Raw genomic sequence first — 25026 nt, 5'->3', positions numbered from 1 at the left:
GAGCCTGATAGGAATTTTTCTGTAGCCTCCTCCACTAAGTTACAATGAAACTATAACCCAGAGGGAAAGAAACATCCCAACAGGAGGTAAATGCATGTTTCAGTCCTTTTTGTCAATCCCAAAACTTTCTTTATTCATGTCAAAATAATTGTACATACTGAGATATTAGAAACAGAATTATCCTGCAAATATGCCCCAAAATCCCATCTTGAAGAAACTTGGATACCTTCTTTGTACCTTTGTGATGTAGATTTTCTACCCACATCTTCTCTAAGACCTAAAAGCTATTCTTTGAAATGCAATATTTCTCATCAAAAGCAAAAAGAAAAAAGAGATAAAGTACTTGAATTTGGGATAATAAGAAATCTCAGAAATTGTCTCCACAAATATTAGTAACTATAAGTTCTCTGTGTCTGTCTATGTATCTCTCTGTACATCTCCCTATATATACATGTATTGTAGATGTGTGGTAATTTCTACCTCCTGATGGTATTGCTAAAATTGGTTTGTAAAAGAGCTCTATTTAACAGCATTAAAGGTCAAGCACTTGTAAGCATTGGGCATTTTAACATTCTCAAAAATGTAATACACACTAACCCAAATTCTTTTCAAGTTCAAGTGATCTGGGAAAATATTAGGTATAAAAGCTAGCTTAAGTTTGTTGGTTTAATTAAACAGACATATGTTTAAAGTTACAAACATTGAGTATAATGCAGGTAAACAACTTTTATTCTACGTAGGTTTATTAGTCAAAATTATGTTATCTCTGTTGCAAAATTTGTCAGCAAAAAGTCACTTCAAATGATGGCTGATTTTGTCCAATGCCTAATGAAGTTTTTCTGGGTGATCTAAATATAATTGTTAGGAGCAAATAACTTGGTTAGATGTAATTGAGATAAGAGTTTATAGATAAGCTTTTTGGCAACATTATATTTTATGGCATGTTTACTTAAAAATAGCTCACAAAATGTTTTGGGTAACCCGAAACTTTAGAGTTTTGCTAAGTTAAATTAAATGATGAGAAATTTATTAAATATCTAGATCATTCTCAAATAAGATAAAATAGAGAAATATTAATTGTTGACCACAGGTTTATCTACCCTTGACTCCCTATTGCAGGGAAATTAAAGATAAATTTGGGTCTATTAGTAAACCTGTTTTACGCCATGCTAAAAAATTTTCTTTGAAAAAGCATATGCTTCTAGAAATTATAAAAAATATTTACAAATCTTCCAATCCACAGAATGCTGATATAAAAGACAGTTCATAGTTGTTTATTATCTTATTTTTCACAGAGAAATTAAGGTTTCTAAAGTTAAAAATTCTAATATGAAGGTGCATTTTGTTAAGGGAATTGACAGTAATTTTGTTTCAGAACGGGAAGGAGAAAAACGATGGGCAAATTAAATATATAGAGAGAAAATCCAGAGAAATCCTCTCTTCCAGAGAGAGAGGATTATTAATTGTGTGATCAGGCTGACAAAAATTAAATATTTTTACGGTTTTTAAATTAACATATAGTATCAGTGTAGTTACGTAAAACTGACCTTAATTTTCTTTCAACTGCTAAAAGACAAAATTTTCTTGGACCATTAGGCCTGCATCTGATAAGAGATTATGAGAGAAAAGGAAAGATTTAATGTTGTATCAAAATTATCTTCTTTGCTTTGTCAGGGCTTTGATTATGTAGGAAAAATGGAGTCTTCTTAATATTAAAAGAACTAAGTTTTGCTAATAGGTAATTAAATATTAAGTTTCATATTGATTTCCGATCCTATTTAGTCTAGCGGCCAAACCTTTAGGTATCTTTGACGAAGTTCCCAAAATCAACTTCTAAAAGTGAAGTCTTTTTGATCTGGAAGAAACTGGGATTTTTCCAGAGAACACCTGGAACACTTCAAAAGATTTGTTAAACTAACCAAGCTTATTTGATATGTTAAATTACATAGGAAAAATTGTCGAATAAATGATAGTATGCCTTCTTTACGTTGTATTTGCATAAGTCTATAAGTGTCCAAGAAATTGTGTGAAATTCCTAGAAATCTGATATGTCCTGGAATAATTCTATTACTTGTAATTCTAGCTATTATCGTAAATGTTGTATAATGTCCTCTGGGACCTCAATCAAAAATGGACAACAAGAGCATCGGGAAAATGCCCCAGCTGACTTTCAGGCAGAGCCAGCAGCAACAGAATGTGTACAGAGAGTGGCACACGTGGATGAAGTCCATCTGCTTCTGAAAAAAATGACACCTCATCGTCAGCCTTTTGCCATCTTGACATCCTTGTCACATGGAAACAATCTGCCGCTGAATCAAAGATGTTAAGATGGGTAAACAATTGTGGTAAATTAACAAACACTCAGGGCTAAGGGAAACACAAGATGGCCCCTTGGTTCTTTCCAGCTCCCTAGTAAATCCCATTTTTCGGTTTTTACATTCCTTTACCCCCTATACTGCATTTAAGAAAAATTATTTTTGTCCCCTGAGGCTTCAGACAGCCTCTATCTGCTCCCTTTGAACACATGCAGCTGGACTTCATTCAAGTGCCGCTTAGTATGGGTTATCAATATGTTCTTGTTAACATATGTATGTTTTCTGGATGGGTTGAAGTCTTCCCATAAAACAAGGCTGATAACTTCATAGTGACAAAGAAACTGTCAGAAAGTGTCTTTTCCACTTTGGGTATACCTTCCACAATCTCCAGTGATCAAGGCACCTAATTCACTGGGCAAAACATACAAGTCTCAATTAAAACCTTGCAAACTTTTTGTAATTATCGCTGTTCTGTCACCCTTAACTATTGCACAAGGTCGAGAGAACTAATGGTTTTAATGTTTTTCCAGACTTAAAGAAATGTTTTCATTTAAGCGATCAACAATTTGGTAAGATATATCTTTGTGAAAAGAGATAAAGCATTAGTTCTTCTCTCTACTTGATCCCTCAGAATTCAGAAATACTCAGTCACTATTCTTGTTTCACTTATATAAATAATAGGGCCAAGTTTTAATATAAAAACATTACGTTCACTTTGGTTATCTTTAGTAAAAGATCTATGTAATTGTAGAAAGAAAAATTATGTTTGCACCTGTGTAGATATTAAAATCTAGTCCTGTTAATTGTCCTTGAGGTTTTGTTATATATGTGTAGACTGGACTCCTCCAGCCTAAAACATTTCCTTTGGTCATGCTGACTGTTTGCAGTACCCACTTTGGAAAACATAAACTCCACACGAGAGAGTCACTGGCAAACCAATGTCTATTGGTATACAACCTTCTGCTGATCCCATGCTGTTTCATGCTAGTATGATCAGCTGCTGCCAGTTTCTAAGTCTTATGCTCAAGTCTATCATCAACAGGTTAAAGAAGCTTTCCTAGATCCACATTTAAATGATCCTGTTAGTCACACTCTAGAGCCTAGTGACTAAGTATTCTAGAAGCTTCATCAGAGGAAGACAGGCTTCAAGCCCTATTAGGAGGGACCTTACTAAGTGCTCCTGACCACTGACACTACTACAAAACTAGAAGGCATTGTATAGGTCTGAAATCTGATCCTGTAGAAATACTGGAGACTTCCAAATCAAATTGACTATGAATAGAAGTAGCTGATGTCAACATAGACTGCTTCTACCCAAGTCACCAGAAAAAAACTTCCTACTATTTTTTTTTTAAAGATTGGCACCTGGGCTAACAACTGTTGCCAATCTTTTTTTTTTTTTTCTTTTTTCTGCTTTATCTCCCCAAACCCCCCTGTACACAGTTGTATATCTTAGTTGCAGGTCCTTCTAGTTGTGGGATGTGGGACGCTGCCACAACGTGGCCTGACCAGCGGTGCCGTGTCCCCGCCCCGGATCCGAACCCCGGGTGGGCCGCAGTGGAGCACATGAACTTAACCACTCGGCCATGGAGCCGGCCCCCTACTTTTGCTAAACATGAAACACTTTTCTATTTTGTTTCTTTCCTTTACTCTGGCATTGACCTGGGAAGATAACGCCTTCATCTGTAATGCTCAGGCCACTGCTAAGGGGAGTAACCTCTGGAATTTAGAACAACTTTAATTTCAGGCTAGGAGAAAATGCTCACTGACCCCCAGCTTGAACAGGCAAATGCAACAATTCCTGTGAATGAATCCATTAACAGTGCCACCCTAGTGGAAGTAGTTTGTGCCCCAACAGGATGTATCTATGTCTTCAGTGTTTATCACTCTCTTTGGACTTATGAATGCCTAGATGATTGCTTGGGCAATGCCTCTTAGGATATGTAGCTATGCCCCCATCTATTCTACATAGGACCTACCAGGAGACCTTCATTAATTCAAAATTAGCTCCCTTTCACAAATCCCTAGTTCCCTGGTTAGGGGTAAATATAAGTGAGGCTGTGATGAGAAACTTCTCCTTAGCTCTTGAAAATATTACAGACTCCACTGTTAAAGCAGTAGCTGCTCAACAAAAATCCTTAGCCTCTCTGATGTTCTTGGTAATAGATTAGCCCTTGACTTTCTTTTAGCTGAGCAAGGTGTCTTTGTTATGGCTACACAACCTGCTGTACCTGGATCAACATTCCTGGGGAAGTTGAAACTCAGTTACATGAGATGGTTGACAAAGCCACTTGTCTTTAGATGGTGACTCCTTTAGTGAGGTCCTTCTTTGATGGGTTTGGGTCTTAGGGACCGTGGCTCCAAACCATACTCCAAACATTGGGAATTATCCTGGTTATTGTAAATATAATAATCTCTCTGGCAAGTTACGTTCTGTCAAAGGCTTTAAGTGCATGTTTGCAGCTGCTAACCACCAAGCAAATGATCTCCTTAAGACTGGAATGTCAGAGAAGGAACAAATAATGACCAATTAAAGACTCTGAACCTCAAGATGTGACCTGTAAATATCACAGGGATTAAGCAAAAACATCATGACTTGTGAATATCACACAGAAGATGAGAAAAAGTGATGAGAACCACGGAGTGGTGGCTGACAGTGCAGCAGTGCCTTAATTTTTTTTTAATCACATCTCTCAGTGAGGCTGAAAGTTTTAATCAAATGAGGATAATTGATAAAATAAAAAATATCAAACCCAAAATGGCCCCCATGACAGCAAGCCAAGACTGACTTACAGTTTCAGCCCTCCAAGGAATGTGACCTTTAAACAGTCAATTTGAAATTTCCTAAGTTGCACAAGTAAGGTAATTGGCATGATAAAACCCATGCCAGTTCTATTTCCTCAATAAAGAAGATATTCTGGCCCGAAATAACCCTTTCTTTTCTTTTGCTAGTGATTTCCTTACCTTATAAAAACCTTCCATTTTGTGTAACACCTCATATTGCCCTTCTAGTAACTGGATGGGATCCTGATTTGTGAATTGCTTAAGAAAGCCAATTATATCTTCATATTTACTCAGTTGAATTTTGCTTGTTAACAGATGCTATGTGAATTATATCTCAATAAAGCTGTAAAAAAAGAAATTTTAATGGATGATTTAGTGCTAATCTATAGTGCTATGACATTTTATCTCATATTTTCTCTTCAATTCTTCTCTAGCATATCATGCATGTACCAGATAGGAATTTTATGACATCACGGTGGAATTATTTATTTGTTTCTCCCTTACTCACTGGACTTTAAGAGCCATGAAGACCTTATCTGAAATATTGCTTTATTCCTTGAACTAGCACAGAAAAGGTCCTCACACGTGTTATCTGGATGAATCAACAAACCAATACAAATAAGCCTCAGTATGTGCTTACCACCGGTTTGCCTTTCTGGCCACCATCACTGTCCATTCTGCCTCCATTTCTAGTAAATTACTGTCAGTGTGAATTTGTGATATGATTTTAATGAAGCAGAATGTCAGTTATGAGAAGGACATGATTACACCAGATTTCACTGGCTTTAATTTAACTCAGGATTGTTTTCCCTAACTCTTTTAATCAAAATTCAGCATTAAACAAGCAAAATGCTTTCTTTTCTTTTCAAAGGGAACTTAAACAGCGTTTCATTTTTGAGTGAAATTAGATTTTCTGGGAAGAACTGCATACTATGTAGCGGGTTTATTTTAGATTATTTGCTAAGATTCTGTAGATCAAAGTCCACTGCTGACGTTGAAGCACTGCTGAGGACAAAAATTTTTACAAAGTACACCTTTAACAGGTTGAATTGTCCACCACTGGAAGTACCTGAGCAAAACATTTCCTGCTGTAACTAAGGAAAACGGCTAACTACAGGCCCTAACACAATCTTGAGAAACAGCTTCCATGGCCCTGCTTTGGAAGACAGACAGGGTCAATTGAGGAGAAAGTGTGGTCATCACACATTTAGCGTCACGTGTGGAAGGAAATATTTTCTCTCAAACTTTTCTAGATACAGTCATTTTGTCTTATCTTGGGGATCACCCGTTGAGCCTCCATGGCCTTTCAGGACCTCCTGGATCAAGTTGGAGGCCTGGGGAGATTCCAGATCCTTCAGATTGTTTGCCTTTGTATTTCCAGCATTATAGTGTTCCCTCATGTGCTATTGGAGAACTTCACTGCAGCCGTCCCTGGTCACCGCTGCTGGGTCCACATCCTCGACAATGACACTGTCTCTGCTAATGGCACTGGGATCCTCAGTCAAGACACCCTCCTGAGAATCTCCATCCCACTGGATTCAAACCTGAGGCCAGAAAATTGTCGTCGCTTCCTTCATCCCCAGTGGCAGCTCCTTCACCTGAATGGGACCTTCCCTAATATGAGTGAGCTGGACACGGAGCCATGTGTGAATGGCTGGGTGTATGACCAAAGCTCCTTCTCCTCCACCACTGTGACTGAGGTAAGAAGCCCTGTAGATGTGCTCTGAGTTCATACTGTGGGTGTTTAGAGATAGAAAAAATAATGAAGATGCTTCAAGCCTTCAGTCATTACATAGGTGCTCATTCTTAAATCTTTCAGGAAATATTAATTGCTTCTTTACTAAATGCTTTACATTTAAATAAATAATAATACTAATGAATTAAAAAATAGACTACTATTGTAGTGATTTTATTCTTGAAAAGACCAAAGTGTAAGCAAGTAATTTGTGTAATATGTTAAGAATGTTATGCTAGGTCAGTAATGCTTACCATTTGGTTGAAAATTAGAAATACTTTGGAGATTGATGAAAACCTCCATGTTTAAACTGTACCCCAGAGCAGTCACATACGTTGTCTGCGAATAAATTCAGGCATAAATAAAATTTTAAAATTAAAATAATTGCATTCTATTGCCATGATTAAGCACCAGTTTGCATGAAGTAAAACAGAGAATTAGTAAAACTTATAATTTTAGAGGAGTTTTCCAGAAAAAATTTATGTTTAACCTGAGATTTAAATTAGAATGGCAGGTAATGTAGAAAGGGAAGCTGGAAAAGAAGATAGGGGCCTAATATACTAAAATTTGCAAGTAATGTTGAAGTGTTTCCATGCAGGGATTATAAAATGCTGTGGAGCTCTCCTTTGCAAGTTTCCTTCTCTTACAGTGGGACCTGGTGTGTGAATTTCAGTCACTGATCTCAGTGTCTAAATTCTTAGTCATGGCTGGAATGCTGGTGGGAGGCATCATATATGGCCATTTATCAGACAGGTGAGTGTCTCTGGATCACAGCTCTCTTTCCTGAGTATTTTCATCATTTCATGAATCATTCTTTCCTTCAGAAATACATATTATAAATTACACTGTCCTAGAGCTTCCTTGGTCTCCACTTCCCAGATTTTCAAGAGGAGAACTAATGAGTGTGGTGAGTGCTACGTTTTCAACATTGACCTTGGTGTACAAGACACAGTAGTGACATCTCCATTAAATTTGGAAGCACATCAGGACAGTATGTATAGAGGAGGTGCTATAACATGTGGTTTAGAAACATGAGCAGGTATTAGCTACAGGAATGATGAGGAAAATGTTTCATGTCGTGAGATCCAGCCTGTTTGAAAACACAGATATGGAAAACTGCTATCTTGGCCTTGGCCAGGGGTGCCATATTCAATCCTTCCTGTACCCTGTGAGCTGAATGTTTGTGGTTTCCCAGAGAATGGTCATCATGGCCTAGTTGCCTTAGTATGAAGAGTAGATTTTTCTATAAAACCTGTGGGGTGTAGAACAATGTGTCCTTGGTAGTACGTTGAAAAATTATGCCAGGAAACTTAATTTTTGTGTTTGCAAAAACAAGTTTTTAAAGGTAGGCTTTTCAGTCATGTAAAGTAATTAATATGCTAACAGCTGATCAAAGTTTGTCATATGAGTGGTTTGGGATATTCTGTGCCTGACAGTATCCCTTCTGAAAGAGACTTCTTCTGAAATCATTGTCAACACCCAACCACGTCTCTTCTGAGGGAGGTGGAGTGCAGGATGTTCCCCTTAACATTCACCAGCATAATATTTTCTGTTGTCTCAGATGAGAAATGTGAACACTAAATATATCACAGTAAATGTAACATATAAATGAGTTCAGAGTCAGTGTGTTCATTTTCAGGAGCCCAGTAACACAGCCTTCTGGGACAGTGTCATGAGAAATTATAGATATATCAATTTTCATGTGTCATGGGGTAGCAGAGTTTGGGGATGGAAAGGGCCTAGTCACAGATTACAGTGGAGAAATAGGTGAAATGGAGGGGTCAATATAATCTAAGTATTTTGAACTTCATCAGAAAGCTGAGAGGAATAACTAAAGGATTTCCTTCGTCAACATTTATAGTTTGTAGAAACCATGCATGTTTTCCATTAAATTTATTTCTAATTAACTTAGTTTTTGAGGCTAAGAAGTTGTTTTTTGTAACTTTAATTTCCAATTATTCATTGCTGTTATTTAAAAAAATGAAATTTACACTTATATACTGAACTTACCAACTGCCACCTTGATAAATTTATTTTTTAGGTCTCATAGCTTTATTGTGAATTCCTTAAAGTTTTCTACAGAACTATGTTTTCATCTGCTAGTAATGAAAGTTTTACTTATTATTTTCCTTTCTTTTTCCTTTTACTCTTTTTCTGTAAATAGCTACAACATTCAGTATCATACTTAATGAAAGTGGTGAGAGATGATAAAATCTTGCCTTATTCTGACCTTAGGTAGAATGCATTGTTCTTTCAAACTTGAGTATAATGTGAGCTATAGGATTATAGTAGATACCCTTAATTAGGTTTAAGAAGTTTTCCTCTATTTTTGGTTTTCTGAGCATTTTATGTGAAAATATTGTGACATACAATAAGGACTACTGAACACCTTCTATAGACCATCTAATACCTGACAGAGAATCTTGCTTGAGAACCTTTGGGAAATCAAGACTTTCAAAAACAGCCATATATAAGGGGGAATTGATAAAGTCATGTCCAAGGCCAGGCAAAGCACATTCTCAGAAAAGACATGAGAACATCTAAAGCTTTTACCTCAGCTTGATACCTACCCACAGTGCAAGCCTAGCTAAGCCTTTAAGGCTTGCCCAAAACCAGATCAAACATGCAAGCACTGGGGAGGAAATCTCCATCAAAACTTAGCTGAACATGAACTAATAGTTTTGCAAAGCAGTTTGGAAAAGTCTGAAAAGAATAGACTACCAAGCCCTGTGACAATTAATAAAAGAATGAGCAAACCCTGAGTAAGAGAGCATATCTAATTTCCAGATTTAGCATAGTATGATAACCAAATGCTCAATTTTCAACAACAACAAAAATATCAGAAGGCATGCAAAGAAACAGGGAAACACGGTTCTTAAAAAGGAAAAGCTAAAACCTGACAGAGACTGTTCACATGAGTAAGCCCAGAAGTCAGACATTCACACAATGGCTTTAAAACAGCTGTCCTAAATATTTTCAAAACACTGAAGTAAAACATGGGGAAAAAAAGAAAATAATTCAGGAAAATACTCCATGAACAAAAAGAGAATATCAACAAAGTGATACAAATTATAAAAATAGAAACAAATAGAAGTTTTGGAGGTGAAATATATAATGAATTGAAATTTTCTCTAGAGGATTCAACAGCAGTTTTGAGCAGATGGAGTGAACAGTGAACATGAAGATAGTACAGTTTAAATTATTGAGTCTGATGAACAGGCAGAAAAAAGAATGAGGAAAAGTGAACACAGCCTAAGGGACTTAGGGAACATCAGCAGGAACCAAAATACTAATTATGGGAGTCTCAGAAAGAGAAGAGAGGGAAAAAGGGGCAGAGAGAGTAAATGAGAAATAATGCAGGAAACTTCCCAAATTTGATGAAAGATATCAATCTACGATGAAATCCAAGAGCCTCAAGGAAATCCTAGTAGGATTAACTCAAAGAGACCCACACTGAGACCCGTTATAATCAAAATGTCCAAAACCAAAGACGGAGAGAGAATCTTTTTTTTTTTCTGCTGAGGAAGATTCACCTTGTGCTAACATCTGTTGCCAGTCTTCCTCTATTTTGGATGTGGGCTGCCAGCACAGCATGGCCACTGATGAGTACTGTAGGTCCATGCCTGGGAACCAAACTAGGGCCAACAACGTGAAGTGTATCAAAATTAACCAATAGGCCAATGAGGTTGGCTCAAAGAGAGAATCTTGAAAGCAGCAGGAGAGAAGCAACTCATCACACAGAAGGATCCTCATTGAGATCATTTATTAATTTCTCATTAGAAACTTTGGAGGCCAGAAGGCAGTGGGATGATATGTTGAAACTGCTGAAAGAAAAACACTGTCAGGGCTGGCCTGGTGGCAGAGTGGTTAAGTTTGCTTATCAAGCCATGCTGTGGCATGTTTCCCACATATAAAATAGAGAAGAATTGGCACAGATGTTAGCTCAAGGCCAGTCTTCCTCAAAAAAAAAAAGAAAAAGTCAGTGAAGAGTTCTATATCTGGCAAAAGAATCATTTAAAAATGAGTTAAAAATTAAGATACTCACAGATGAACAAAAGCTGGTGGAGTTCAATATCACTAGACTTACCCTACAAGAAACACTAAAAGGGGAGATTCACTTTGCGATTAAAGGGTACTAGATAGTAACTTAAAAAAGAAATAGATATGAAGAGAAAAGTTCTCTGATAAAGGTAAACATATAGGCAAATATGAAAACAAGTATTATTGTAATTTGGTATTTATGTTTACTTTTTATTTTCCAAAGGATTTAAAACAAAAATGCATTAAAATAATTTAAAATCTATGTTTGTGTATAAAGTTGTAATTTGTGATATCAATATCATAAACAGGAGGAACAGATAGCGGTATAGAAGTAGAGACTTTTGTGCAATTGAAGTTATCAATTCAAACTAGATTGCTGTGACTAGGATGTTATATGGAAACCACAGAAAAAATATCTATAGAATATACACAAAAGGAAATGATAAGGGAAACAAAGAATGTCACTACAAAAAAATCAATGAAGCAAATAAGCAGTCAGCAAGAGGGAATGAAAAATAAATAGCTGTAAGACATACTGAAAACAAATAGCAAAATAACAGAAGAGAGTCCTTCCTTATTATTAATTACCTTATATGTAAATGGATAACACTCTCCATTCAAAAGACAAAGATTGACAGAATGGGTTAAAAAAAATAGGATCCAACTATATGCTGTATGACAGACTCATTTTGGATCTAAAAACACAAATAACTGGAAAATGAAAGGATGGAAAATGATATTTCATGTAAACAGCCACCAAAAGAAAACTTGATTGACTATTCCTAATTCCAGATAAAATAGACTTTAACTCAAAACTTGTTATAAGAAGGAATTCAAATATTGATTTTAAGAAAGTCAGTTCAACAAGAATATATAACAATGATAAACATAGATGCACAAAACAACAGAGCCCAAAACATACAAGGTAAACACTGACAGAGTTGATAAGTGAAATTGACAGTTCTAGAATAACAGTTACATAATTCAATAAATCACTTTCAATAGTGCACAGAGCTACCAGACCAAAGAACAATGAGAAATAGAAGACTTTAACACTATTAAGCTAACTAGACCTAATACACATGTATAGAACACAACAATAGCAGAATACACAAAATTCTCACATGCACATGGAATACTCTCTGAGGTAAACCACATGTAGGACACAAACAAGTATCCAGTGAAATAAGACAGGCACAAAAGGACAATTATTGCATGATTCCACTTGCATGATTCCACATAGTCTCAGAGAAAAAAAGTAGCGTAGACATGCCCAGAGGCTAGGGCAAAGGGAGGAAGGGGAGTTATTGCTTTATTGAGCACAGAATTTCTATTGGCAATGTTGAAAAATGTTTGGAAATAGATAGTAATGATGTTTGCAGAACATTGTAAATGTAATTGTCACTGGTTTATACACTTAAAATTAATAAAAACAGCAAATTTTCTTTTATATATATTTAATAAAAAAGAAACACAAACGTTAATATAAAACGGAAAAGCAAATATGAACATTGATAGACACTGTATGTGGCTCAAGAAGCATAAAACAATAGTTATCTGGTCTTTACTGGAAATATTTGCTGACTCCTGGTGTAACAGCACTCTGAGGCTCTCTGTCGATTTTTTTGAATCACTGTTTCTCTCTGTTCTTCACCTTCTATAGCTTCTATTGCTCTATCTTCAAATTCACATAGTCTTTCTCTTGTGTCCACGTGGCTATTAAGTCACAGTGAATATTTATAACAGCAACTATACTTTTTGAGTTCTAGAATTTCATTTATTGTGGTTTGTTTCATCAATTTCTCTGCTGAGAGTGCCTATTTCTGAGCTGTGATTTTCATACGTTATTAAATCATATTTTACTTGCATCTTTGAGGATACTCCTACTACCTCCTTAAAATACTTATTGGTTAAATCAAAATTTGTCTTCTCTCAGGAGAGGTTTGAATGATTTCTATTCTCTTCAGAATGGATTTCATTTCTTTGGTTCTTCACATACCAAGAAATATTGAATTCTATCTTTACTATTATAATCATTAAGTTGTGGAGATTCTATCTTCCAGTATTATTCATCAGTAGTACTGATTCTTTCATTTTAGTGAGTAATGTTCATCCTGGGATTGAACTAAAAACTGCTTCTTGGGCAACTGGCCTCAGTTCAGATCTTTGACTTTGACCAGCTTTGAGCTTATTCTACACGTGTGTGTTTCAGAGACCAGTCAGGGATGTGTGGTACACACAATTTAAAGACTCCCTCTTTGTCACTTTCCATTGCTGGATCTCTCACTCTCATCAGTGTTTCCAATCTACCACAGTCTATCATCTGCTTCTCTAGGCCACATGAAGGCAGGTTTTACACATATACCCCAATCACTGTATTTACTGTGTGGTTTGCAGCTTACTCAGGTTATAGCCATGGAAACAGGACCTTCTTTATATTGTTCCCTATGTGCTCTCCTCTGAGGGGCCATACACACTCCACCACAGACTACTTGCTTCTGTGAACTCTTGAATACACCAGTACTCTCTTTGAGTAGTTGCTTTTTGTGTTATGCACAGTTTTATACATTTTTTCTGAGAGAGTGGAGGGAAGATTGTAGAGTAAAATTCTTTTATCCCTGGAACCTGACATGCACCCATCAAAGGCTTTTAGGAGAAGTATTTTGATAGAATTTTAATCTGCCTTATTAGTGCTTCATTGATAATTAACTGAGGGAGCAAAAGTGATGTAATGATATCATTTAAGAGACTATCAAATAATTCTAAGGAAAAAGGATGGGAACTTTAATTAGCAAGGTGACCATGGAAATGGTAACAAGGAGCTGGATTGGGAAGCTATCTGTGGAAAGATACAATAAGATTTCCTGATGGCTTGACATATTTAAGAAGGAGGCTATGATATGGCAAAAGGAGGATCAAGGATGATATCTATATCTTCAGCCTGAGCAAATGGATGAATGCTGATATGGTTAAATAATCTGAGGGAAGACAGGAAAAGGAACCCATATGGAGGAGAAAGTTAAGACTTCTGTTTTGGACATAATAAATTGGAAGTGCCTATTGGTGATGCGTCAGGAGATGTCAAGTTGGAGAAGGCAGTACTAAGAATATTGGCCGGCTTGAAAACAACTTACCCCAAATATAACCTCTACCAGGCTGATATCCAGCTCATAAGTACCCAAGCATCCTAAGTATTCACCATCTCCCCATGACCCCTCCTTAGTAGGCAACTCTGCGTGAACACTTCAAGTGTCAAGGTCAATGTCCATTATTAATGATCAGCGACTCACAAATATTGATTGTTAAACATTTGGAATATCGCTTCTGCTCATTATAACATCCCTTTCAGCCAAAATTCAAAATTTACAGTCTCATACTTTTCTCTGGAGGCCTCATTCCTTAAAAAAGTTGAATATCTTAATGTTCAGTTGTAAATAAAGCAACTAAAATCTTCATGGTTTGAATTTCTCAAGCAAACCAGACCTCACCTTTGCTCCATTGCAAGGGAAAGAGCCATGCTGGTGCCATTGTAGACACAAGTCATAGAAACTCTTGGTGAGGGTGACACAGGGTACTGACACGGACTTCTGGTACTCAGACAGCTACCTTAGTGACCACGGTCTTGTGCTGATTGAACATTAGTCTGAGCTTAGACAAACCTACTAGCATCAGTTCCTAGAATCTCTTCTTCCTTGTGCATCCTCAATGCAATAGCCCAACTTTCCTTGTTGCTTGAGTGCCCCGTCATCCCACATGCCTGGGCAAGCTAGACTTAATTATGAATAACATACCTTTATTGGTCTCAAAAGTATCCCATAGAGGATGAAAATTTTACGGTCACTCTACTTATTCATGACAGAAAGAAAAGAGGATTCCTATGTCAGAGGTCGGAGAAAGGCAATAGTTGCTAAAGCATTGAAGCCTTTTGATAGTGATGAAGTTGTTAGGAACCCTGATCTAGGACACTGACTCTGAGAATATACAGAATGTCATCAGATTCTTTTCTGCCTAGCATCTTTCAGGATCATAGAAGCATTATATATTTGGGGCAAAGAGAAAGAAATGATAAGCCACACTGTCTGCCAGAGACTAGAAACTGTTTACCAATGGTTCTTTGCATAATGTCAGTAACAAAAGCCCTTCGCTATTCCTACTGCATTTTTTTACTTAATATTATTATATTTCATTTTTAATATTTGCCTCATTGATATTTTGAATGAGTACACTTTTACCATCGTCACCAATTCTAGCCATAATGAGTCCAACTTTAAGAGAAGCCTATTCATATAAAATACAGAAAATGTATCCATTTAACTTATTTTAAAAGGTTTTTTTTTAGGGAGATTAGCCCTCAGCTAACATCTGCTGCCAATCCTCCTCTTTTTTCCTAAGGAAGATTGGTGTCCATCTTCCTCTACTTTATTTTTATTTTATTTATTTATTTATTTTTAATTGCAATAACGTTGGATTATAACATTATATGCCTTTCAGAGGTACATCCCAATATATTTCAAATTCTGTGTAGATTATATCATGTTCACCACCCAAAAACTAATTATAGTCCATCCCCTCACATGTGAGCCTAATCACCCATTTTGCCCTACCCCCTTCCCCTATGGTAACCACCAATCCAATCTCCAATGCTATGTGTGTGTTTGTCATTGTTTTTATCTTCTACTTATGAGTGAGATCATACAGTATTTGACTTTCTCCCTCTGACTTATTTCACTCAGCATAATACCCTCAAGGTCCATCCATGTTGTCACAAATGGCCAGATTTTTTCATTTCTTATGGCTGAGTAGTATTCCATCATGCATAAATACCACATCTTCTTTATTCATTCGTCCTTTGATGGGCACCTAAGTTGCTTCCAAGTCTTAGCTATCGTGTATAACGCTGCAATGAACATAGGGGTGCAAGTATCTTTATGCCTTTGCGTTTTCAAGTTCTTTGGATAAATACCCAGCAGTGGAATAGCTGGATCATATGGTAGATCTATCCTTAATTTTCTGAGGATACTCCATACTGCTTTCCATAGTGGCTGCACCAGTTTGCCCTCCCACCAGCAGTGCATAAGTGTTCCCTTCTCTCCACATCCTCTCCAACATTTGTTGTTTCCTGTCTTGTTAATTATAGCCATTCTGACCAGAGTGAGGTGATACCTCATTGTAGTTTTGATTTGCATTTCCCTGATAGCTAAGGATGTTGAGCATCTTTTCATATGCCTGTTGGCCATCCATATATCTTCTTTGGAGAAATCTCTTCTCAGATCCTTTGCCCATTTTTTAATTGGATTGTTGGTTTTTTTGTTGTTGAGCTGTATGAGTTCTTTGTATATTTTGGATATTAGCCCCTTATCTGATAAATGGTTTGCGAATATCTTCTCCCAATTGTTAGGTTGTCTTTTTGTTTTGTTGATGGTCTCCTTTGCTGGGCAGAAACTTTTTAGTTTGATGTAGTCCCATTTGTTCATTTTTTCTTTTGTTTCCCTTGCCTGGTCAGACATGGTACTTGAAAATATGCTGCTCAGACCGATGTCAAAGAGCGTACTGCTTATGTTTTCTTCTAGAAGTCTCATGGTTTCGGGTCTTACATTCAAGTCTTTAATCCATTTTGAGTTGATTTTTGTGCACGGTGTAAGGTAATGGTCTACTTTCATTCTTCTGTATGTGGGTGTCCAGTTTTCGCAACACCATTTATTGAAGAGACTCTCCTTTCTCCATCGTATGTTCTTGACTCCCTTGTCAAATGTTAGCTGTCCATAAATATGTGGGTTTACCTCTGGGCTCTTGATTCTGTTCCATCGATCTGTGTATCTGTTTTTGTGCCAGTACCATGCTGTTTTGGTTACTATGGCTTTGTAGTATATTTTGGAATCAGGGAGTGTGATACCTCCAGCTTTGTCCTTTTTTCTCGGGAATCTTTTGGCTATTCAGGGTCTTTTGTTGTTCCGTATAAATTTTAGGATTCTTTGTTCTATTTCTGTGAAAATTGTTGTTGGAACTTTGATAGGGATAGCATTGAATCTATAGATTGCTTTAGGAAGTATGAACATTTTATCGATGTTAATTCTTGCATCCAAGAGCACGGACTATCTTTCCATTTCTTTGTGTCTTCTTCGATTTCTTTCAACAATGTTTATAGTTTTCGGTGTACAGATCTTTCACCTCTTTGGTTAAGTTTATTCCTAGGTGTTTTTATTCCTTTTGTTGCAATTGTAAAGAGGATCGTATTCTTAATTTCTCTTTCTGCTACTTCGTTGTTAGTTTATAGAAATGCAACCAATTTTTTGTATGTTGATTTTGTATCCTGCGACTTGACTGTATTCACCTATTATTTCTAAAAGTTTTTTAGTGGATTCTTTAGGGTTTTCTATATATAAAATCATGTCATCTGCAAAGAGTGACATGATTTTCCAGTGTGGATCCCTTTTATTTCTTTTTCTTGCCTGATTGCTCTGGCTACGACTTCCAATGCCATGTTAAATAAGAGTGATGACAGTGGACATCCTTGTCTGGTTCCTGTTCTTAGAGGGACAGCTTTCAGTTTTTCTTCGTTCAGAATGATATTAGCTGTGGGTTTGTCATATGTGGCCTTTATTATGTTGAGGTACTTTCCTTCTATACCCATTTTATTTAGAGTTTTTATCATAAATGGATGCTGTATCTTGTCAAATGCTTTCTCTGCAGCTATTGAGATGATCATGTGATTTTTATTCTTCATTTTGTTATGTGGTGTATCACATTGATAGATTTGCAGATGTTGAACCACACCTGCATCCCTCAAATAAAACCACTTGATCGTGAGGTATGATCTTTTTAATGTATTGTCGTATTCGATTTGCTAGTATTTTATGAAGATTTTTGCATCAATGTTCATCAGTGATATTGGCCTGTAATTTTCTTTTTTTGTGTTGTCCTTGTCTGGTTTGTATCAGGATGATGTTGGCATCGTAGAATGAGCTAGGAAGCCTCCTCTCCTCTTCAATTTTTTGGAAGAGTTTGAGAAGGATAGGTATTAAGTCTTCTTTGAATGTTTGGTAGAATTCACCAGGGAAGCCATCTGGTCCTGGACTTTTATTTTGGGGAGGTTTTTGATTGCAGTTTCGATCTCCTTACTGGTGATTGGTCTATTCAAATTTTCTACTTCTTCTTGGTCCAGTTTTGGAAGGTTGTATGTTTCTAAGATTTTATCCATTTCTTCTAGGTTATCCAATTTGTTGGCATATAGCTTTCCATAGTGTTCTCTTATCACCTTTTGTGTTTCTGAGGTGTCTGTTGTAATCTCTCCTCTTTCATTTCTGATTTTACTTATTTGAGCCTTCTCTCTTTTTTTCTTGGTGAGTCTAGCTAAGGGTTTGTCAGTGTTGTTTATCTTTTCAAAGAACCAGCTCTTGGTTTCATTAATTCTTTCTATTTCTTTTTAGTCTCTGTCTCGTTTATTTCTGCTCTGATTTTTATTGTTTCCTTCCTTCTGCTAATTTTGAGCTTTGTTTGTTGTTCTTTTTCCAGTACCTGTAGATGCGCTTTTAGATTGTCTATTTGGGATTTTTCTTCATTGCTAAGGTAGGCCTGAATTGCTATAAACTTCCCTCTTAGAACCACTTTGCTGTATCCCATAGATTTTGGCATGTCGTATATTCATTTTCATTTGTCTCCAGGAATTTCTTGATTTCTCCTTTGATTTCTTCAATGACCCAATCGTTGTTCAGTAGCATTTTGTTTAATCTCCACATTTTTGTGGCTTTTCTGGTTTTCTTCCTGTAGTTGATTTCTAGTTTCATACCTTTGTGATCAGAAAAGATGCTTGGTATTCTTTCAATCTTCTTAAATTTATTGAGACTTGTTTTGTGGACTAATATGTGATCAATCCTGGAGAATGTTCCATGTGCATTTGAAAAGAATGTGTATTCTGTGGCTTTTGGGTGGAATGTTCTGTATACATCTACTAAGTCCATCTGGTCTAATGTGTCCTTTAAGGCCAGTGTTTCCTTATTGCTCTTCTGTTTGGATGCTCTATCCATTGGTGTAAGTGGAGTGTTAAAGTCCTACTATTATTGTGTTACTGTCTATTTCTCTTTTTATGTCTGTTAATAATTGCTTTGTATATTTAGGTGCCCCTATGTTGGGTGCATAGATATTTACAAGTGTTATATTTTCTTTTTTTTTTTTTTGAGGAAGATTAGCCCTAAGCTAACTACTGCCAATCCTCCACTTTTTGCTGAGGAAGACTGGCCCTGAGCTAACGTCCATGCTCATCTTCCTCTACTTTATACATGGGACACCTACCACAGCATGGCTTTTGACAAGCGGTGCCATGTCTGCAGCACCCGGGGTCCGAACTGGCGAACCCCGGGCCACCAAGAATCAGAACATGTGATCTTAACCACTGCGCCACCAGGCTGGCCCCTACAAGTGTTATATTTTCTTGTTGCATTGTTTCCTTTATCATTATGTAGTGTCCTTCTTTGTCTCTTGTTACAGTTTTTGTTTTAAAGTCTATTTTGTCTGATACAAGTATTGCTACCCCTGCTTTCTTTTCTTTGCCATTTGCATGGACTATCTTATTCCATCCTTTCACTTTCAGCTCATGAGTGTCTTTAGGTCTGAAGTGTGTCTCTTGTATGCAGCATATACATTGGTCTTGTTTTTTTATCCAATTGGTCACCCTATGCCTTTAGATTGGAACATTTAGTCCACTGATGTTTAAGGTAGCTATTGATAAATATGTATTTATTGCCATTTGTTACTCCTTTTTTCTGGGTATTTTAGTAGTTCTTCTCTGTTCCTTTCTTCTTCTCTTGCTCTCTTTCCTTGTGGTTTGATGCCTTTCTTTAGTAATACGTTTGATTTCTTTTGTCTTACTTTTTTGCTTACTTATTATATGTTTCTTATTTGTGATTACCATGAGAATCCTATTTAATATTCTATGTATATAACAGTCTATATCGAGTTGATAGACTCTTTAGCTTGACCTCTTTCTAAAACCTCTACTTTTTCACTTCCCTCCTCCCACATTTTATGTTTTTCAAATCATATATAGTCTCTTGTTTAGTGTGTGTCTATCCATTACCCTCTTATCATTGAAACAGATTATTTTAGTACATTTGTCTTTTAACCTTCATATTATCTTCACACATAGTTGATCTGCTACCCTAACTATATTTTTACCTTTATAAGTGATTTTATTGCCTGGGTTTTTTTGTTGTTGTTTTGTCTTTTTAATAATCTTTTTAAATCTCTATTTGTGGTCATTTCTTTCCCACTTAAATAAGTCCCTTCAGCATTTCTGGTAGAACTGGTTTCTTGGTGATAAACTCCTTTAATTTTTGCTTGTCTTGGAAGCTCTTTATCTCTCCTTCCAATCTGAATGACAACCTTGATGGGTAGAGTATTCTTGGCTGTAGGTTTTTTCCTTTTAGCACTTTAAATATGTCGTGCCATTCTCTTCTTGCCTGTAGGGACTTGGCTGAGAAGTCCGCTGATAGCCTTATGGGCTTCCCTTTGTATGTCACTTGTGGCTTTTCTCTTGCTGTTTTTAGGATTCTCTCTTTATCTTTAATTTTGGACATTTTAATTATAATATGTCTTGGTGTGGGCCTCTTTGGGCTTATCATGTTTGGAGCTCTCTGTGCTTCCTCAACTCGGATGTCTGTTTCCTTCCTCAGGTTAGGAAAATTTTCATCTATTATTTCTTCAAATAAATTTTCTGCCCCTTTGTCTCTCTCTTCTCCTTCTGGGACACCTATAATCCGAATGTTAGCATGCTTGATATTGTCCCAGAGTTCCCTTAGACTGTTCTCATTCTAATTCTTTTTTCTTTTTTGTGTTCTGCTTGGGTGATTTCCTCTAGTCTTTTGTTTAGCTTGCTGATCCATTCTTCTGCATCCTCTACTCTGCTATTGAGTCCATCTAGTGAATTTTTCATTTCCAGTATTGTATTCTTCATTTCTGATTTTTTTTATATTTTCCACTTCTTTGCTGATGAGCTCACTGTGTTCATCCAATCTTCTCCCAATATCTGTGAGCATCCTCATGATATTTTGTTTGAACTCTTTGTTGAGTAGGTCACTTGTTTCTGTTTCAATTAGTCCTTTTTCTGAGGTTTGTCCTGTTCCTGTGCTTGGAAGCATTTCTTTGTTTCCTGCTTATGCCTCTTTCTCTGTGCTTATTTCTATGTATTAGGTGAGTTAGCTATGTCTCCCAATCTTGGAGAAGTGGCCTTATACATGAGATGCCTTATGAGGCCCAGCAGTGTGCTTTGCTCTCCTCACCAGTCCAGAAGATCCAGGAGTGATCCCTTTGTGGGCCAGCTGTGTCCTTCTGCTGTGGCAGGGTTGTTCCCACTTCAGGTACCCAGGGATTTAGTCTTTTCTTCCCTGGACAGCTGTTTGTAAATCCAGTTTGGGGAGCCTCAGCACCGTTGGCTGCAAAGTCTATCAGCATGCTCCTATTGCAGTTTCCCTCTTAATTGGGTTGGTACCCAGTGTAGCTGGTTGCTAGGCTCAGGGGTGTACAGTTGTGATAGACCTCAGGCCTACAAGGCTGTTGTCATTTCTCTTAGGAGTGCAGCTGAGTGGGGCTGGCCCTTGGCATGAGGGCACTCAATTGTTTCAGGCTTTGGAAGGTGGGGTTAATCCTTTTTATGGCTATTTGTGAAACACAGATTTTCTGCCACTGATAAGCCTCACCCCCCATAGGACCACACACACCATCAACACAGTCTTGGTCCATGCAAACTTCTCAACCCCCTGGAGTGTACCCTGATGCCACACTGGAGAGGCCCCCACCTCTCCACCAATGCCCCTGTTAGTTCACCTGGTCCTCACACCAACCCTGCCCCACAGAGGTGGACACCCTTGCCTGCCTGTAGAGGATCAAGGCACCCAGTTGATGCAAGCTGAAAAGTAGCCTGAGGGTTTGCTGTTAGGTGGGGCCAGACCTTAGGGTGGGTTGCCTGCTCTGACTGAACTGGATTAAATCTGTGCTCTAGTGAGCGTGGCAGACCCCTGGGCTAACAGGCCAAGGGATGAACTTCAACGGCACCTACCAAGGTCTTTTCGGATTTCAGACGACAGTTTTTCTGGGGGTATCCTCGTTGCAGTTAATAGCCAGCACGGCAAGACAGTAAGACCCCCGTCTCAGTTGGGCTGAGTCTGAAGGATGCTTCTAGCAGTATTGGCCCCTGCTCCAGAGCTCACTTCTCCAGGGAGGGCTGCGTACCTTAGGGTGTCTCCCGCCTAGCCACTGCTCCCAAAGGTGGCTTTTTTCCTCTCCAGCAGGAATTTCTGCCTTTTCAGCCTTAGTCAGGACTGTCCCTTGTTGTGGGGGTTCTTTTTATCCAGTTTTCAGTTTTCGATCTGGCGTAATTTTTCCAAAAATAGTTGTAACCTGGTTGTGTTCATGAGAGGAGATGAGTTCAGAGTCTGCTTATGCTACCATCTTGACGAGATCCCTCTCCCTACTGCATATTAAAAGCACTCTCAAGATGTCACTTTTCCTCAGCTTGATCTATAGATTCAAGGCAATCAAAATCAAAATCCCAGCAAATTATTTTGTGGCTATGAACAACTAATTCTAAAGTTAATATGGAGAGGCATAAGACCCAGAAGTGCCAACACCATATTGAAGAGGAAGAACAAAGTTGGAGGACTGACGTTATTTGACTTCAAGACTTACTATAAAGCTACAGTAATCAAGACAGTGTGCCATTGGTAAAAAAATGGAACAGTGTAGAGTTCTCTGAAATAGACCTACATAAACAGAATCAACTGATCTTCAACAAAGGAGCTGAGGCAATACAATGGAGCAAAGATAGTCTTACTGACAATTGGTAGTAAAACAACTAGACATAAACATGCAAAAAAGTTAATTTAGACAGAGACCTTACACCCTACACAAAATTAATTCAAAATGGATCACAAAACTGAATGTAAACCATAACACTATAAACTCCTGGATGATAAGATAAGAGAAAATCTAAATAACCTTGAGTTTGATGATGACTTCTTAGATACAAGCCCAAAGGCCTAATCCATGAAAGAAGAAAATTATAAGCTGGAATTCATTAAAATTAAATTTTCTGCTCTACAATTGATGGTCAGGAGGCTGAAGAGAGCTGCCAGGTGGCAGAATGGTTAAGTTGGCACATTCTGCTTCAGCAGCCCGGGGTTTCTGGTTTGGATCTCGGGTGCAGACCTATGCACCATTTGTCAAGCCATGTTGTGGTAGCCATCGCACATATAATGTAGAGGAAGATGGGCATGGATGTCAGCTGAGGGCCAGTCTTCCTCAGCAAAAAAAAAAAAAAGAAGAGAGAGAGGAAGACTGGTGGTAGATGTTAGCTCAGGGCTAATCTTCTTCAAATAGAAAAAATAAGAAACTGAAGAGACAAACCACAGACTGGGAGAAAATATTTTCAAAAAACATATATTTACCTAAAAAAATAATTTTTAGGTAAAAAATACAAGGAGCTCTTAAAACTCAGCAATAATAAAACAAAACAAATAACCTGATTAAAAAAGAGGCCAAAGACCTTAACAGAGACATCACCAAAGAGGATATATGGACAGCAATGAAACATATGAAAAGATTCTCCACATCATATGTCATCACAGAAATGCAAATTAAAAGAGCAATGAGATACCACTACAAACCTATTAGAAAGGCAAAAATCCAGAATGCTGAAAACACCAAATTCTGGTGAGAATGTGGAGCAACAAGAACTCTCATTCATTGCTGGAGGGAATAGAAAATGGTACAGCCACTTTAGAAGACAGTTTGGTGGCTTCTTACAATACTAGACCTACTCTTACCATATGATCTAACAATTATGCTTCTTGGTATTTACCTAAAGGAGTTGAAAAGTTATGTACACACAAAAACCTGCACATGGATGTTTATAGCAGCTTTGCTTATAATTGACAAAGCTTGGAAACAACCAAGAAGTCCCTCCATAGGTGAATGGCTATATAAACTGTGGTACATCAGACAATGAAATATTACTCAGTGATAAAAAGAAATGAGCCATCAAGCCATGAAAAGACATGGAGGAAACTTAAACACATGTTGCTAAGTGAAAGAAGCCAATCGGAAAAGGCTACATATTGTATGATTCCAACCACATGACATTCTAGGAAAGGCAAAGTTATGGAGCCAGTAAAAAGTTCAGTGGTTGCCAGGGGTTGAGGTGGAGTGTAGGAAAGATGAATAAGCAGAGTGCAGAGGAATTTCATGGCAGGGAAAATACTCTGTATGATGCTATAATGATGAGTACATGTCATTATACATTTGTCCAAACCCATAGAATGGAAAACCCGAAAAGTGAACCCTAATGTAAACTATGGACCTTGGATTATTATGTTGTATCAGTAGTAGGTTCACCAGTTTAACAAATGGAACACTCTGGTGGGGAATATGATAATGGGGGAGGCTATGCCTATCGGGGGGTGCAGGAGCTATATGGGAAATCTCTATATCTTCTGCTCAATTTTGCTGTGAACCTAAATCTGCTCTAAAAAAGAGTCTATTTTAATAAAATTTTCTCAAAAGCATCAGCAAGGAATATGCAAATATATTTTTTACCTTTTTAATCTTTTGTTACTTTGTGACCAAAAAATGCTCCACGTAAAATTAGAATATAGATAAAAATTTAAAATACATTTGAAGTTGTCCTCAATTGACATTCTATAAGACAACGGACCTGGACTCTTCAAAAAGATAATGTCATGCAAAAGATAAGTGGAGTGATCATTCTAGATTTAAAAAGACTAACAAAACATAACAGAAAAGTGCAATGTGCAAACCCCAACTACATCATGGATGGAATAAGGAAAAATAACAGCTAGAAAGAGATTTTTTTGGATTTTTGTGGCAATTTGAATATGGTCTAGCAGCTGATATTAAGGAATCATTGTTAGCATTCTTACTTATGCTAACGGAATTGTAAAAATATTGAAAACTATCCTCACTCTTAATAAACCATGTTTACAACTTTGGGAGTGATGTGTCATGTGATTTGTAACTGCCTTTCAAATGATTTAACAAAAAAAAAAAACAACAACACAGAAAGAGTGTGTGATGTGTTTGCATCCATACAAAGAAATACAGCCAATGCAGCAAAATGATATCTAGGGGTGAATCCAGTTGAGG

General features: G+C 37.2%; 1 protein-coding gene across 2 annotated transcripts in view; it reads left to right on the top strand.

Moving 5' to 3' along the window:
• The first annotated feature begins 6182 nt into the window (after positions 1–6182).
• The window catches only part of LOC124229524 (solute carrier family 22 member 9-like), a 36940-nt gene continuing 18096 nt past the window's right edge, over positions 6183–25026 (top strand). For both annotated transcript variants that reach the window (XM_046644766.1, XM_046644765.1), the window contains exons 1-2: positions 6183–6799; positions 7484–7587. In XM_046644766.1, the coding sequence (XP_046500722.1) occupies positions 6398–6799; positions 7484–7587 (506 nt within the window). In that variant the 5' untranslated portion in view covers positions 6183–6397. The remainder of the gene's footprint in view (positions 6800–7483; positions 7588–25026) is intronic.

Source organism: Equus quagga, chromosome 17 (assembly GCF_021613505.1).
Source record: "Equus quagga isolate Etosha38 chromosome 17, UCLA_HA_Equagga_1.0, whole genome shotgun sequence".
NCBI lineage: Eukaryota > Metazoa > Chordata > Mammalia > Perissodactyla > Equidae > Equus > Equus quagga.
This window is presented reverse-complemented; position numbering and strand designations above follow the sequence as displayed.